Consider the following 17913-nt stretch of genomic DNA (forward strand, 5'->3'; position numbering starts at 1 on the left):
GTGTGTGTGGGGTGTGCTAGGACGGAGAGACTGCTATAAAAATGCCTGACTGTGTCACATTTACTTAAGAGAGCCATCTGGAAGGTCCAGACTCAGACAGTGATCAGGGCAGATGTGAGACATGGTTAGGAGTTAGAAGCAGAAGGACATTCCTCCCTAACAAAGTGAAGTTAGTGCCATGTTCTTTCTCCCAGAAAATATTCTTGGATGTAGAAAAGAAGAAAGAGACAATGTGGGGAAGGCGGTGGATGGGAACACTTCTCCTTAACTGCTCCATTCTCTCCTCCGCTCCCCCTTTACCGGCGCATCAATCCTCGTATAGAAAGGAAAGGGACTCACGGACAGAGTTTTTATGGCTTCCGTCCTTGCTGGGCAGCATCTTGACTCCTCTTGACTTCAACTCAATCGCCTTTTTCACTGGAAGAAACAAAACCAAGCCATTAGTAGGTAAGACTTGGAGATCATAAAACAATGATGTATCCACACAGCATTTCCGGTCAGAATTGCTTTCTATCAACCCCTGAAAATGGGAAATGTTCTAAGAGGTGAATGATACCAAGCCAATGACATCCAAGAGATGGTAAATAATTAATGCGAGGCTATCAAGCAGCAAGATCACATCTTACAAGATCCCATGTCAGAAGCTAAAAATAATACATGCTGCCATTGACTTTACACATCCAATCCTACTGACCATGAGGAGTGGCAGATTCCACAAATCATTATCATTCCCCAAAGCGTTCAGGCAGATCACTCACTTGATGTATGCACCCTGATTACAGAGTTCTCTAAATTTGCTATACTCGTGAAAAAGTTTAGATAAAAAGGCCAGTTGCTCATTCATGTATTCATATATTCATTTAGTCACTTAAAGTTTAGCGAATCTGTATGGATGGGAAGCAAGTAGAGGAAAGGCATGCTCTACGTGCTGTAGATAAATTGCTAGACGCCGCCAGTCCCTCCAGACACTCTCTAGCCTGTGCAAAAGGCACATAAGATCCTGGTTTCTAGCATGATAATTCTAAGAGTTAAATATGTTTCTTGATTTACTAGGTCCTGCATTAAACATTTTAAGAAGTTTTTTTTTTCATTTATGGAAAAAAATGGGGGATCCATCCTGTGATTATAAAATATAAAATGTTATGATATTCTAAGCAGTCTCACACTTGGCTTTACTAAGTGCCCAATGGAAACATTTCTGAGGTCCCTATATGAGACTGGACCTACAGCAGCAGCCAGCAGGCAGATCGGCTGCAAATCTTTGCTTACCGCATGGTGGCCCCATGACCTGGGTGAGTGACTTGCCTCTGAGCCGGTAACTCTACGTGTAAACAGGTGTGAGGGTTAGTTTTCTGTGTGAACCTGACTGCACCACAAGGTGCTCAGACATTGGACCACACGAGATTCCGGGTGTGTCTGTGAGAATGTCGCAGATGATATTAACATTTGAATCAGCCGACTGAGGAAAGCAGATGGCTCTCCCCAGTGTGCGTGGGTCTGGTCCAATCAGCTGAAGACCCAAATAGAACAAAAGGCTGACCTGCCCCAGAGGAGGCAAGACTTCCCCTTGCCTGGTGGGCTTTAAATTGGACAGCATTTTTTTTTCCGCCTTCCGACTGGAGCTAAAACACTGGCTTTCCTGGTCTCCAGCTTGATGACTCACCCCTTGCAGGTCTTCCGTCTTGTCAACTCCATAATCATGTGAGTCAGTTCCTTATAGTAAATTCTTATAGTAAATGTGTGTGTGTGTGCGTGTGTGTGTACACACCTGCATGTAAGGAGATTAATATCAAGTATATACAGGGGACCCCTGAAGCATACAAGGGTTGGGGCACTGACCACTGACCACCCCCCCACCACCACACACAGCTGAAAACCTGAGTATATCTTTTGACTCCCCCAAAAACCTAACTGAAAAGAGCCTACTGTTGACCAGATGCCTTACCAATAACTTAAACAGTTACTTAACACATAGACTCGTATCTACTTATATTTTACGCATTCATGACACACCTTTTTCGGATTTTGTTTTGTTTTGTTTTTAGGCTATAAGGGTTGTCTGCTAGTTTTGTTTTAATTGTTACAAATTTCCAAAAAAAGCTTCAGTATATTCATCGAACAGAATCTGAAGGTAAGTGGATCCATGCAGTTTAAACCCATGTTGTTCAAGGGTCAACTGTATAAATAAATATATCTACACACACACACAGGCACACACACATACACATGACCAACTGGTTTTGTTTCTCTGGAGAACTCTGACTAAATACGATGCCAGGATGCCAAGACTGTATAAAGCTGGAGATGATCAATGCACCGTCTTTAGTCTGGTGTCCTGAGCCCAGCCGACTCAGTAACTGACTGTGTGTGGCAGTGATTGTTACTCTTTTCAAATCACTGACATTCGGAGGGCTGGGCTTAGGTGGACAGTTGTCCTTTGGGACTGTCTTCCCTCACTGATGTCACTAAGCACTTGCTTCCTCTCTGGTCTCCCTCTGCTCAGCCCCTGTGTATTCTGATGCACCTGGAGACCATGTCTCTCAGGCTCTACCTCTCAGAGTTCCTGGTCCCATGTGTTATCTTCTTTGCAGCAACATTGTACAGTACTTTTCACTTCAGGAAGCATCCTCCATCCTTCCAACAGCCATCTGAGATAGGAATTGTGATGCCACCTGCTCATATCAGGAAGCAAGGCTCACAGGTGTACAGGGAAGACTACGCAGAATTTGAACTCAGATCTTCCAGTCCCAAACTCCAAACCCTTCCACATGGGCTACTGGCTGGGGGGCACGGAGACAGGAGGGCAGGGGCTGCAGGAGCTGGTCCGCCTGGAAGGAAGAAGGTGAGACATAGAAGCAATGCTGCCAGCTGTGCTTCTGTATCAAGCCTTGACCTTGTACTTCCCAGTCTCGAGAGTGGTGAGAAACACATTTCTATTACGTATAAACTGCCAAGTCTAAGATATTTTTCTATGGCAAAGATTTGCTATATTTCCTATAGCAATATTTTCCCCTAAACACGAAGACAAGTACTTTTCCTGGGTATTTTACAAGGGTAAGAGGGAGAAGTGAGAGACTGGAAGGAATATATTGAACGTTGAGGAGCTCTTCCCAACAGTGTGGCATAGGACTGAAGAAATAAGTCCAACGTGGTTACGTGGTTCAAACAAACTGTTGTCATCAGAGCCATGAGTGGACCACAGGGATCCTGGTGTTGACGTTTGTGGAGGACAAGGAGGTGGGCCACCTAGATCTCCCTCCAAGGAAGGGCTGGCCAGAGGGTTGCTGCCCATCCTCAGCCCCTTTCAGAGAAAGCCCAGAGATAGACAGTCACCTCTTCCAGGCTCACAGCGTCCAGCCCAGGGCCAACGCCATCCATAGGGCACTGGGTCACGAACATCCTGAACTAAGGAACTCTCAGAGAGGGGCATGCTGTGATGCAACCATGGCACCCGGCGTCTTCCTCCTCTTCTCTTCTGCCTCTTCATGTGTTTTCTCATCCTTATCTCCATCTTGTGGTGACAAATAACACAGGAAAGGGAACATGAGATGGGGAATCTGCTTCTGCTTCTGCAGTTATCTTGGTGGCACACTCAGATGTCGCCTGCAAGCTCTCCCCGGGATTATGTTTTCATCCAAAATGGTAAATGCATCGTCCTCACTTTCTTGTGCTGAAATAACTTTATCTTGAAGTTACTCAGGAGAGAGGAGATGAATGCACAATAAATAACAAACAAGAGAATCAATGGGAAATAATAAAGAGCATAGAACTCAAAGCAAATGTCATCCACCCTAAACAGATAAGACAAACAGAGCGTTCGCTCAGAATCTAAACAGAAAATGAGTAGTCTCTCGGGGACGATCACGGTATGTGAATAGACAGGACCTATCTGAGAGTTGAATGAGCTAATAAATTCCATACTTTTGCAAATGAGTGTTTTGATGCTTTGTAAAGCTACATCTCCACCAGGGAATATATGCATTTATTTATTATTTTTCAATAAGATGGTGTTATACTGCTGTAGATTATCTGCTCCCCTGAGTTACAATTTGTTTCAAGTTACCACGTTCTCTTATTGGACAGCTCTGCTAATCTTGGCAATGTTGCACAAAAAGGGAAGGTGACTTGTGCGTCCTGGGTCCACCAGGTGTCTGGACACTCCTCCCCACACGTCCTTTGGGTTCTCCTCTTTTCTTCCTTCCACACCCCTCCTCCTCCCCCTCCTCCCTCCAGCTCCCCTCAGAGCTGGGCAGAGAGATTTTCATTTGCAAAGAAATAGGAGAGACAGAAGGAGAGAGAAAGAAACTAGAGCTGCAGGAATGCAGGAGAAAGATAAGTCACCTATGGGAAATCCCTGCAACAGTCTGTTCTCTCCCCTGAATTAATCTATTGAGTCGTTCATTCTCAGATCTTGGAATGAATGATAAAAATATTTCGTGATTGATAAAAAAAGATAGTTTTTGTGTCTAATCTCAGACCTGCTAAATCACAATCTTTGGAGCTGAGCTTGGCCCTTTTAGCTTTATTTTGTCAGTACAGTTATCTAGTTTTCATATGACTTTTTGCTTTGTTTTATTGTGTGGAAGATAACTTCAATACATGCCAAAGTTAGTCTCACATTCCCTGGTCTCTCTTGGCTAAGGTGATTCCTTAGTAATTCAGATTCAACAATTTCAAATAGATTGTTGTCTCCAGGGGCAAGGGCTGGGGGAACTGGGGAGATGTTGGTCAAAAGATGGACAATTTCAGTTTGACAGAAGAAATAAGTTGAAGAGATCCCTGGTACATCATAGTGACTGTAGTTAATAACAATGTATTTTGTGCTTCAAAGTCGCTGAGAGTTGACTTTAGGTTTTCTCATCGCAAACCAAGAAGGATGTGAGGTTAAAAAAAAATTCCCCAAAACCACAAACAAAAACTTGAAAGAGATATGATGAATCTCTTTTCTGATAACAACATTTAGGAAGGTAAATTCTGGGGAAAGTATTTTTAGTTTAAGGGCTGAAAAATCAAAAAACACAACAATAAATATACCTAAGGGACACATTAATTTTGTTGTTTCATTCACTTTAGTTTGCTTTTTCTTTTTTCTTCTACATCAGCTGCCTTCACCATAATCTCTCAGTGGTTAGGTTAAAACACACTTTCTGTGGGTTGTTTGAAAATGTGAGGAAACCGATACTATATTGGAATGACAGTGGATTCTTATTACTGTTTTTAAAGTGACAATAATGTAAGAAGTGAATATAGCTATTTCTACTTGATGCCACTTCTTTCTCTGTCCTCTCTAGCTGGAGCGTCCTGCCCTCTTTTGTAGCCCCTTGGAAAGCTCAGCCTGCTCCCTATCCCTCCCTGTCATCCTGCTGCCCCATCCCCCACAGCCAGACATCCACCTTCCTCAAGATCCACTGAACTTCCAAGACCTCTCTTAGGAGACCAAGTCCTATCTTCTGCTCTTAATACACCTGTACCTTCCTGCATTCGATAATACGACTCAGTGTCTAAAAGAAGCTTTACCTATAAAGGTGAGCTCAGATAACCCCAAACAAATGAATAAGATGCAAAATTCTTTCAAACAAATGTAACATACTGAACATGAGGAGAGATACCATTGCAAATCCTCACAAATCACAGAGGAAATTGTTTTGTGTTTAGAGACCAGCTACTTCCAAATCTGAAGAATTCAGGGTTTGGAAGAAATGGGTGAAAAATATGAATCTTGTGTCTTGGACTTTTCATTAATTCACAGGTTTACTGTAATTTTATCAATGCCTCTTCTAGGCAAAAAGTTTTATTTAAGTACTGCACCAAAAAAATATTTACTACTATTGGTAGCAATAATACTGAAATCCTTGTAAATCCTTAGAATTGCGAGGGCTCACTATGCAGATAGATAGATAGATATACACATACACCCATATGTATACAATTGTGTATATATAAATGTGTAAAATGTAAGTATATAACATATAAGTTTATACATATTTATTTTATTTTATTTTATTTTTTTGAGACGGAGTCTCGCTCTGTCGCCCAGGCTGGAGTGCAGTGGCCGGATCTCAGCTCACTGCAAGCTCTGCCTTCCGGGTTCCCACCATTCTCGTGTCTCAGCCTCCCGAGTGGCTGGGACTACAGGCGCCCGCCACCTCGCCCGGCTAGTTTTTTGTATTTTTTTAGTAGAGACCGGGTTTCACCGTGTTAGCCAGGATGGTCTCGATCTCCTGACCTCGTGATCCACCCGTCTCAGCCTCCCAAAGTGCTGGGATTACAGGCGTGAGCCACCGCACCCGGCCTATACATATTTATAAATTTAAGAACATATTACATATTATATACATATATAATAAACTCCATATATAATATATAAATGAATCTATTGAGCTCCCACTGTCAGATATACTATTGTTCTCATTTAATTTGTCTTACAATTATTTAATCAATAGATTTCTATTAAATTTGAGAAGTAAGCAATCACATTGCATAAGCTACTATTCTTTTACATCTACCTTTTTTTTTTTTATAGTATCAGAGCAAATGGAATTTCCAATTCCATTATATGTATTAACTTACATTTGAGAAAACAGTATATTTGGAGTTTTTTGACCAGGCGTGGGGGTTCACATGTGTAATCCCAGCACTTTGAGAGGCTGAGGCAGGGGATCACCTGAAGTCAGGAGTTCAAGAGCAGCCTGGCCAACATGGTAAAACCCCATCTCTACCTGGCCCCCCACTACCCCTCCCCGCTACACACACACAAATTAGCCCCAGCCAGGCATGGTGGAATGCGACTGTAGTCCCAGCTACTCGGGAGGTTGAGGCATGAGAATTGCTTGAACCCAGTAGGCGGAGGTTGCAGTGAGCTGAGATAGTGCCCCTGCATTCCAGCCTGGGCAACAGAGTGAGACCCTTTAGTTTCTCAAAATAACAACAACAAAAAGAATCTTTTTAATGGCTCATTGGTTATTTGGAACATTTTTGGTCTAGTTTATGATTGCAAAATGGAAATTAAACTTTTCTTGGATTATCTCACAGCTTTATCAATTTTTATTTTTAAGTGAAACATGTTTTGAACACAATACACCTGGAGAAATTTCAGTCGTTTACATTGTTTAACTTTTTTTTTTTTTTTTTTTATACTTTAAGTTCTAGGGTACATGTGCATAATGTGCAGGTTTGTTACATATGTATACTTGTGCCATGTTGCTGTGCTGCACCCATCAACTCGTCAGCACCCATCAACTCGTCATTTACATCAGGTATAACTCCCAATGCAATCCCTCCCCCTCCCCCCTCCCCATGATAGGCCCCAGTGTGTGATGTCCTCCTTCCCGAGTCCAAGTGATCTCATTGTTCAGTTCCCACCTATGACTGAGAACATGTGGTGTTTGGTTTTCTGTTCTTGCGATAGTTTGCTAAGAATGATGGTTTCCAGCTGCATCCATGTCCCTACAGCGACACAAACTCATCCTTTTTAAGGCTGCATAGTATTCCATGGTGTATATGTGCTACATTTTCTTCATCTAGTCTGTCACTGATGGACATTTGGGTTGATTCCGCTCCTTTGCTATTGTGAATAGTGCCGCAATAAAACATAATGTGCATGTGTCTTTATATAGCAGCATGGTTTATAATCCTTGGGTATACCCAGTAATGGGATGGTTGGGTCATATGGTTATCTAGTTCTAGGATCCTGAGGAATCGCCATACTGTTTTCCATAATGGTTGAACTAGTTTACAGTCCCACCAACAGTGTAAAAGTGTTCCTATTTCTCCACATCCTCTCCAGCACCTGTTGTTTCCTGACTTTTTAATGATCGCCATTCTAACTGGTGTGAGATGGTATCTCATTGTGGTTTTGATTTGCATTTCTCTGATGGCCAGTGATGATGAGCATTTTTTCATGTGTCTGTTGGCTGTATGGATGTCTTCATGTTTTGAACACAATACACCTGGAGAAATTTCAGTCGTTTACATTGTATATTGTTTAACTTACTCTAGGATTCTGTTTTCTCTAGGAGCATTTACACTGTAATAAATTATTTTCAAATATTAGAATTTAGAATTGCTTTCAAAATGTTTAATTTATTCATTAATAAATACAATTACATAATCCCCTTCCCCTCCAAATTTTAACATTTCTCCATTAGATTTTATTGTGTTTTACACTGAGGAAGAGTCATCAAAATTCAGATCACCTTATATTTTAAACACACATTTAATTATTTTTTTGCCAATTTTTCATCGAAGTACCTCTCTAGTTAAACAATCTAAGACCCATTAAATTTCTAAGTAAGCATTGAGCCAATTTCCTATTCTCTGCTAATTATTGTTAATGTGTGATTTGCGCTGACACACTGTAAACATCAGTAGGAGCTATGTCCCTACCGTGGCTATTTTCCTGAAGGATGGAACCATCTTGCAGCCTAAAACCTGAGCCTCCATGTCTGTCCTAAAGTTCATCACCTTGAAAACGTGGTTCTGTCAATTTTTTCCTCTTCTGCATGATCATTTTTTTATTTTCTGCATGACTAACCCAATTATAAAAATGTGTTGTTCCATTTCCTGTCTTTATAAACTAAGACAAAGCAAGCAATTATTATTATTTTATTATTATTTATTTATTTATTTATTTATTTATTTATTTAGTTTGAGACAGAGCCTCACTCTGTCATCCAGGATGGAGTGCAGTGGCACAATCGGGCCTCGCTGCAACCTCCACCTCCTGGGTTCAAGTATTCTCCTGCCTCGGCCTCCCGAGTAGCTGGGATTACAGATGCCCACCACCACGCCCAGCTAATTTTTGTATTTTTAGTAGAGACAGGGTTTCACCATGTTGGCCAAACTGGTCTCAAACTCCTGATCTCAAGTGATCCTCCCACCTTGGCCTCCCAAAGTGCTGGAATTACAGGCATGAGCCACTGTGCCCAGCCTGCAAACAACTTTTTAAAAGGCACGTGGCCTGCAGACGGACAGGAATCTTTCCCTCCACATTCCTCTGCAGCTGCTGCAGCCCGTACTCCTGGTGGACAGGAGGAAGGAAACCTCTCAGATGAATGGTTCTCTTCGCATCTCTTCCCATTCTCTCTTAAATCTCATCAGCCGTAATTTCTCTGTTGCTAAATCTTTTGGTCGAAAGTCCATCCTCCTGTTCACTCTGTTTTTGTTTTTGTTTTTGTTTTTGTTTTTTTGAGATGGAGTCTCGCTCTGTCGCCAGGCTGGAGTGAGTGGCGCGATCTCGGCTCACTGCAAGCTCCGCCTCCCGGGTTCAAGCCATTCTCCTGCCTCAGCCTCCTGAGTAGCTGGGACTACAGGTGCCCGCCACCACGCCCGGCTAATTTTTTGTATTTTTTAATAGAGACGGGGTTTCACCATGGTCTCGATCTCCTGACCTTGTGATCCGCCCGCCTCGGCCTCCCAAAGTGCTGGGATTACAGGCGTGAGCCACCGCGCCCGGCCTCCTGTTCACTCTGAAACAATTAGTCACTTTCTCCTGAAATCACTTTCTGCCCTTTGCTTCCAGAACTTCACCCTGTTTGTCTTCCTTCTAATTCACTGGCCGCTGCTTGTTCACAGGGATGGGTGTTGCCTATGGTACTTTAGCATTTATTGCCATATTGTTGCTGGAAAGGGGTCCTGATGCGGACCCCAAGAGGGGGTTCTTGGATGTTACGTGAAAAAGAATTCAGGGTGAGTCCACAGACTAAAACGAAAGCAAGTTTATTAAGAAAATAGAGGAATAAAAGAATGGCTACTCCATAGAACAGTCCTGAGGGTCGCTGGTTGCCATTTTCATGGTGATTTCTTGATGATATGCCAAACAAGGGGTGGATTATTCATGCCTCCCCTCTTTAGACCATACTGGGTAACTCTGTGATGCTGCCATGGCGTTTGTAAACTGTCATGGCGCTGAGGTGAGTGCAGCCGTGAGGATGGCCAGAGTCACTCTCGTCACCATCTTGGTTTCGGTAGATTTGGGCTGGCTTCTTTACTGCAACCTGCTTCATCAGCAAGGTCTTTAAGTAAGACCTGTATGTAATGGCCTGTATTTAAGTAATGGCCTGTATCTTGTGCCGACCTCTTCTCTCATCCTGTGACGAAGAATTCCGTAACCTCCTGGGAATCCAGCCCAGCAGGTCTCAGCCTTACTTTACTCAGTCCCTACTCAAGATGGAGTTGCTCTGGTTCAAACACCTCTTGACAATATGATTCATTTTTCCATGTAAGTCTGTTGGTCACGCATCCAGTGGAAGTAGGCAGTCATCTAATAAAACATTATCATCATTGGAATTATCAAGAAGAGTAACAGTTTTTAAAAATATTTTGTATATGGTACTAAAATGTTTGAGTATATCCTATTTAATTCCACCAAAATGTTATAAGATTTATGCCATTGTGACAATCATTTACAAAAAAATAAAACATGGAGGTACAAAGAACTTAAATAATTTAATAGAGATCACAAAGCTTGAAGTGGTAGAAGCAGGGTTTGCTCTGGTGAAGTTTGATACTAGAACCTGCTGGCTTTTAACATAACTCAACAGTCTGCTTCAGAAATTATACCCCTTACTTTAACCATACCTGACACTTAAAATTTTTATTTTCATTGATAATTATTACATTTTCTTTTCATTGATAATTATTACATTTCAAAATTATATTAGTAAACATACCTTCCTATTATGCTAACTTTATTATATTCAGATTTTGATTAATCAACGCTTTAAACACTTTTCTCAGAAGTATTTTAATGAACTTGTTAGTTGTTTAAATATGATTAAACATCTATTAATACTAGTCCCATTATAAGAAAAGATATACACTGAGTCACACAGTATTTTCTTTTTCTTTTCCATGAAATGCTTTTATTTATCATTTATTGTTAGAGTGAAATATTCATGAAGATATTGTTGTTGGACTTGCTCCTTAGTTCCCCTAAAAACAGGGTCTTTGTCACATGACCATGAAAGATTAGGGTCACAGGTTATTGCAGAATATTTGGGAAAATTTTTAAATAATCAAGAAGAAGAAAGTAACTGTGTAAACCCATCACCATAAACAACCACTGTTAGGATGTTTATGCATTTATTATTAATGCTATGTGCATTGTATATATAAGTTGATAGGTGGAGACACTCACATAATATTGATAGAATAAAGTTGTTAATGTTTGATTATTCTGCCTTTATGACCTCTTTGAACAGTTTTTCCTAATATATTTTAGTAGATTATTCATAATGTATTAAATTCCTTTATCATTAGAAATTAGTTTTTCTCACTTACTGCAATTGTACATTACACCAATCACCTATCAAATTCTGGGCAGTTTTCAAGACTAATTTGCTAGAAATAGAATTTTTTAGTCAAGGCCGTTAATCTGCTAGGCCAAACTGATTTCTAGAACTATAGTACCAGTTTATTTCATCTGGTGTAAATAAGAATATCTTAACTAAAGCCTCTTTGCCCACATTGTTTTGGTACATAAAAGAAAATGTTCAGTAATTTGGTAGTTGAACATGTTATCTTCTTTTTATTTGCATTTAAAATAATGCTTTATTGGATCATTCTTTGGGATAAATCTATTATTGGCTCATGCCCTGTCCATTACTTTATGAGCAGCTAGTTGTTAGTACAGTAACTCTCTTTTTTTAAAGTCTGGAAATAGTTGTCTTCACAAGGTTATTTGGACTGCAGCTCCCATTGTCAGCTTACAGATATTCAGGCATCCTGCATGTTTTTATTAGATTTTTGATGTCCTTGAATAGGGACCTTTGAGAAAAACTGACAACCAAGTTTTAGGGACCAGATTATCATATTTTATTTCTACTCTTAAATCAGTCAGTGTCCTTTCCTTGGTCAGGGAAATCATTCTCCGAAAGCCCAATGTTATTAGTCATCTTTTGCACCAGGAAAGACACAGGTACTTACTTACTATACTTGACAATGTGAACCATTTGTATTGTTGATGCTCCTGATTGGTTATCAGAATCTTTTAATTTAATGTCACTCAATAGCACCACAAATTAAAAGATAAATGTCTCATATATGAAGTTATATTATTATATGAATCGTTGTCTCAAGGTAGTATGGAGGATTAGTGTGAGAATGTCCACAAATCTTTGATGACTCAACTCTTTACTAATGTAAAGGGTAATTAGTGCAAGATGCTTTACTGGAAGAAAGGCCATTAACTATTCATCTCACGTTTCCTTACCAAATCAGGGATCCCATTTAAATAATGTATTTTCCTGTGATTTAAGTTTTCAGACATAAGCACATTCAGGATCTAACTTGGCATCAGTTGGGATTTAAAGATTATTCTACTTAGTCTTGTAGTGATCTATTGGTTTACACCATCGGAGACATTTTAAACCCTTTCCCTCCAAATAGAGGGAGAATGGAACGACCCAGAAGATAAGAGAGGGCGAAGGAGGAGGAAGAACAAGGGGTGAGACAATGGGCTCAACAACAACATTCTTCCTGCACTCTACGTATTGAGATGTAGAAAACCCTCCTGAGGTGGTAAACAGGTATCTGAGACAATTCACAAATTCCAAGAAAGATTTTGTGTCCTTTTCTATTAACTCATTCTTCTTTTCTATACTTCATTGCATTAAAGTCTTTGCCACTATAATTTCCCAAATTTTCCTACTGGGATTATCAAAAGCCATTTCACCTCGCAAGGTGAAAAACGTTTTTACAAAAATCCCAGTTTCAGCAAAAAGGCCACTGCCCTAGAAGTCCAGAGCTCCAGCCTCACCCCTGAGATGTTCTGAAATCCTGAGCCACAGCCTTGGATTTTTTTCGTCTGTGAAAGGAAGGGCTTGAATTATTTTAACGACCCTAAAAGTCTAATTTCTCATTATTTTTCTAGGCAGATAATGCAGAATCTCAAGAAAAGTAGGTGGAATTTAATTCAGAACACAGTTCCCATTTTCCCTGGACCATTCATTACAATGCAGACTTTGGGAAAATTAACTTCAGCGACTCCTTCTGACATATAAGGGCAAGAACACACCTCCTGCAAGAGTGTGGTGATGAACGAAGAAGATGCTCTATGCACAGAGGAAAGTGCTCTCTGGGCAGGGTGGTCAGATGAGTTCAGGGAACAGCAGGGGTGTCATTCACATAGAACACACTGTAGCCCCCGTATCAGCCACATACTACGTACAAACATATACTGGCGGCTTTCCATTCCTCCTGTGTGGAAGGCATTTCCAGTTCCATGTGTGTCCAGTTTTCGGATCTTTAATAGGAAAAATCTCATGCACAGTGGGGATTTTGAAGTTCGCTGTAAGAAAGACTTAATCATTGTTCTGGAACTCATTAGAGATGTTATCTTGGCAGGTTAAAAATGCCTCTGAATCCCAGATTCCTCATGTGTTTAATAAAGATGATCACCACCTGCCCCTCAGAGCTGTTGTGAAGATTACATGACAAGGCAAATAGAAGCACCTAGTGCAATATCTAGCCCACGTAGTTACACAAAGTGCATGGAAAATACTTTTCAGAAAACGAAGAACTTCCCAAGTCTTGTTACATTCAACATGGAATGTTGGTGCAATTCTTTATTCAGCTTTTCCCCTTAAACTTCACCACACACAGGAAGCTGGGGATGAACCTGTCCACTCCCTGAGTAAGATGTCCATAGAATTGGAAACATGCCATGCCATCTTCACTTGCAATGGAGAAATTGGCACATCTTACCATTTAATCAATCAATAGAGCTTACAGAAGAAAAAAGAAAGGGGAGAGAGAGGAGAAGCTACTGGAACATGACTTCGGCAGCTCCTGGTACTGCTTCTGCCTTTGGGGAATAATAAAAGCTGTCCAAGCACAACAACCTCACTGTAAACTATTTCCTTTAAGCACTTTAATAGAATACATCTGTCTTTTCAGATCTGTGAACAACACATTAAACACTAACCACTTCCTCTCTGCTGCCATAGACCTTTCTCTGTCTCTAACACTGGGGGCTAACCTTCACAAACAGGGGTGACACTTCACAGTAGGAGAAAGCTCACAGTATTGGTTGTCAAAGTCTTTATTCTAACATACACACACGCGCACATGCACAAACACCAGCACATTTCTCTTCCACGACCCACGGGGAAGCCTGAACGATACATAGTTTCAGGCATGTACACTAAGCCCTGGGAGACTCATTTCACAGAGCAAAGTTGTAGAGCCTTCAGTTGCTGACACAAGTCAAAACAGCTTCAGGAGATGTGAACATCTAACAGTTGTGACTTTTGAATAATAGGAGGATCAGGTTGTCCTGAAACACCATTTTTTTTCCTCTAGCCTCTGCATGATTTTCAAATGAAGGCAATTTTATTTGTGAAACTTCTAAATCCAATCAGTTTTTCCCCCCTTTTATAAGCAGCAATTTCACTCAAGGATCTGAGATGAGTGGTCACATACTCAGGTGTGTAAGGCACACAGTAGCTAAGAAGTCAACACATACTCATGTGTGTGGCTGTGGATTTTAGTAGTGAGGGCAGATGAAACTGATTCATCAACATCTCTAGCCCAGTATTTTAGGATCAATCCTATGAGATGATTCCTCAGGAATACACCACAAAAGAGCAAACAGCTAGCGCATATGGGACTGACTCCGTTAGTGTAAAATCAGTCACTAAGATAACAGGGTAACTTACAGCATTCTAGTGCACAGCACAAAGAGAAACATATACTTAGGATTTTTAAATTATTAAATTCCAATGATATTTCAGGTTCAAACTTGTTTTCTCCTTTCCCACTCCTACCTTAATTATTCTTATTTTGCAAATACCTTTATTTTGCTGTTTTCCTCTCATGCTTTTGGAAGTGCTTCGTTAATTTCCTTAAATGACATGTTAAATTAATGTGGAGAAAAATAAAGGAAGAGAATTGTAAATTCTTTACACGAGGATAACACAATTTCTCTCTGAATGATCAACCATCATTATAAGCCATTTTTTGAGTAATTACAGGGAGTTTTCTGAGAGGTGCTATATGAAGAAAATAGCAGAGAACGAAGAGCGCTGTTTAGTAACTCACTGTCCACAATGGGAAGTACTGATGCATCTACATGCCACAGGTGCACCCAACACCATCCTCATCCCTCATCTCCTGCTGTCCCCAAACCCCCCACAAGTCAGTACACAATGGGTGGAGTTGGCACAGGTTGTACAAGTAGAGATGTGTCAGAAGCATAAGGAAAGGGCCAGGCACGGTGGCTCATGCCTGTACTTTGGGAGGCCGAGGCAGGTGGATCACTTGAGGTCAGGAATTTGAGCCTAACAATGCAAACATTAGCTGGGCATGGTGGCAGACACCTGTAGTCCCAGCTACTTGGGAGACTGAGGCAGGAGAATTGCTTGACCTGGGAGGCAGAGGTTGCAGTGAGTCGAGATCACACCACTGCACTCCAGCCTTGGCGACAGAGTGAGACTCCATCTCAAATAAATAAATACATAGATATAAGAGCCTTGAGCTTTCATAAAATCTAAGATGGTGTTGAGGGTCACTTTAGGAATTTGAAAGCACAGTAGCTAAGAAGTCAACATATTGATTAAACTCCTAATCTTGATTAAATATTAAAAAGTATTTGCCCCAACCTCAGATCTGAAACCATTCTCTCCTGAAGAGCAGTGGCTCTCTTGCCTTTGAGCTTTTCTCTGATCTATAACCCTTCTTACCTCTTGTCAATATCTCCAAAATATTGCCATTAATAACTCACCTTTAAAAGGATCCTAGTGGGAAAAGTCCCCATTAGTAAAACTGTTCAGTCCAGGCATGAAATGTGTATACTGCGGCACAGTGTTCAGTAAATTGCCCCAGGATCACTTTTTCTGGATTCTAGATTACAAGCGAAAACTCTTGTTGTTAGGTTTTCTAACATTAGCATTAATGCTAATCGTTAGCAGAATGCACCTGCACTTCTGCTGGGTAACAAGGGATGGCGCTGGTCTTGAGGATAAATACGTGCGAGATTCTCTGATTTCAGGGATGAACGAGCTGCTTTTTCATGGAACACCATTTTTACTTGAGAGACTCGCAAACTATTGTGTGTGTGCCAGTTTTCATTGCCACATAAATTACTACCAACTGAAGAGCGTAAAGCAGCATTTTATCATTTCCCAATTCTGCAGGTGAAGCTCAGCTGGGCCCTCTGACCTGGGTCTAACACTCAAGGAACTAGTGCAGCTGCTTTCTTCTCTTAGAGTCCTAGGGAAGAATCCTTTTTGATGTTCAATCAGGTTATTGGTGAAGTCCAATTCCGTGGTTCTAGGACTGAGGTTCCCACCTTCTTGCCAGCTAATGGAGGAGTCACTTGGGGCGCTCGGGGAAGCTCGTGGCCATGCGCCCTTCCCTGCCTTGTGACCCTTCCATGACAATGCAATGGGGCCTCTCCCAATTCGAATCACTCTCACACTCAAAACCTCTGCTCAGGAAAAGCCCCTTGTAAGGGCTCATTTGATTAGGTCAGGGCCACTGAGAACCATCTCCCTTTCTTAAAGTCAGTTGAGCCATCAGCTAATCATAGGATGGAGAACACATCATATTCACTCAAGGAGGGTGCAGTATCCCAGAGCATAGATCATTGGAAGCTACCTTAGGGTCCTGTGTCTCTTCAGATATTCAGAAATTCAGAGTTGGGCATTTAGCCATATTTACTTAAAAATGAACAGTCAGATATTGTTGATATCATTACCTAAACAATTATTAGATAGTATTTTTTGGCCAATGATGACATTTGAGTTTTCAAGAACATACTAGAATTTTAGACAAGTCGTATCTGTCTTTGTAATTTCCCGATACTTAAAGACTATTTTTTGGTAAGAGCAGGGTGATATTAACACGTGCTTTTTTAGTTATTGCACCAGATCTAACTTATTTTTAGATATAGACACTAACATTTGAAAGAGATGCATAAAGTGAACCCATGATTTTAAAATGACCCATACACACTGCTACCAAATCATGGATAAGTAAAAAATCCATTCAAAATGCAAAAGAGACCAACACATTTTACTATAATAAAGTGCAAAAAGTTTGCTTACATGGAACCAGATTCCACTTTGCAGCTAACTTTTAAGAAATAGCCATTTGTTAAGTTTAATGTTGTGTGAAAGAAAAAAATATCCACTATTATTTAAGAGGGATATTAAAATACGCCTCTCTTTTTCAACTATCTACCTGTATAAACTCAGATTTTGTTCATTGACTTCAACCAGAATAACAGCACGTTAAATATGAAAGCAGATATGAGAAACCACCCTCTTTCACCATGCCACGTGTTAAAAAGTTTTGCAAAAATAGAAAACGATGCTACCTCTTTCACTACTTTTATTTTGGTTTTTGTTTGGTCAAATCTAGTTATTTTTATAAAATACACAATTTATTTTTAAAGGAGTATTGTCTTTTAAGTGAAGTGATAAACATTTAAAATTTTCTCTCAACGTAATTCTGAATATATTAAGTATTGGTAGCTATATAATCTTTAAGAAATGAAGATGTTTGGAATTTTCAACAATGTGTAAAAGGGTCCTTATCCTGAAGGATCTGAGCACCCCTCCTCCGGGCTGGGAGAGGAATTAGGAAGAAGAATGAGAACTGACCTCTGGGCTGCTCCCCGTATGCTGGAAGGACATTTACCCTGGGCTCAATCATGAGAATTCAGGGAGTCCATGACATTAAATAGGAAAAAAATGCATTTTTATTTACACTGCCTTCTAAGTGAAAATTAGTGTTTTCTTCTGTTATAAGCGTAAGCAAAAAGCCATCACAGTATTAGCAGTTCTTTGCCATCAGCAGAAATTGCAGGTATTTTCTTATTACATTAACAGCGATGGCGGATACCAAAAGTTTTAATTTAAAAATTCAGACTACTGTTGCTATTAGACCCGCCATGGTAAAGAAACATACACA

General features: G+C 40.5%; 1 protein-coding gene across 4 annotated transcripts in view; it reads right to left on the minus strand.

The window, feature by feature from the left end:
• Positions 1-17913, minus strand: part of CSMD1 (CUB and Sushi multiple domains 1) — a 2034404-nt gene that overhangs the window by 746481 nt on the left and 1270010 nt on the right. For all 4 annotated transcript variants that reach the window (XM_031669914.1, XM_031669913.1, XM_031669915.1 and 1 more), the window contains one exon: positions 340-417. In XM_031669914.1, coding sequence (XP_031525774.1) covers positions 340-417 — 78 coding nt within the window. The remainder of the gene's footprint in view (positions 1-339; positions 418-17913) is intronic.

Source organism: Papio anubis, chromosome 8 (assembly GCF_008728515.1).
Source record: "Papio anubis isolate 15944 chromosome 8, Panubis1.0, whole genome shotgun sequence".
Taxonomy (NCBI): Eukaryota; Metazoa; Chordata; class Mammalia; order Primates; family Cercopithecidae; genus Papio; species Papio anubis.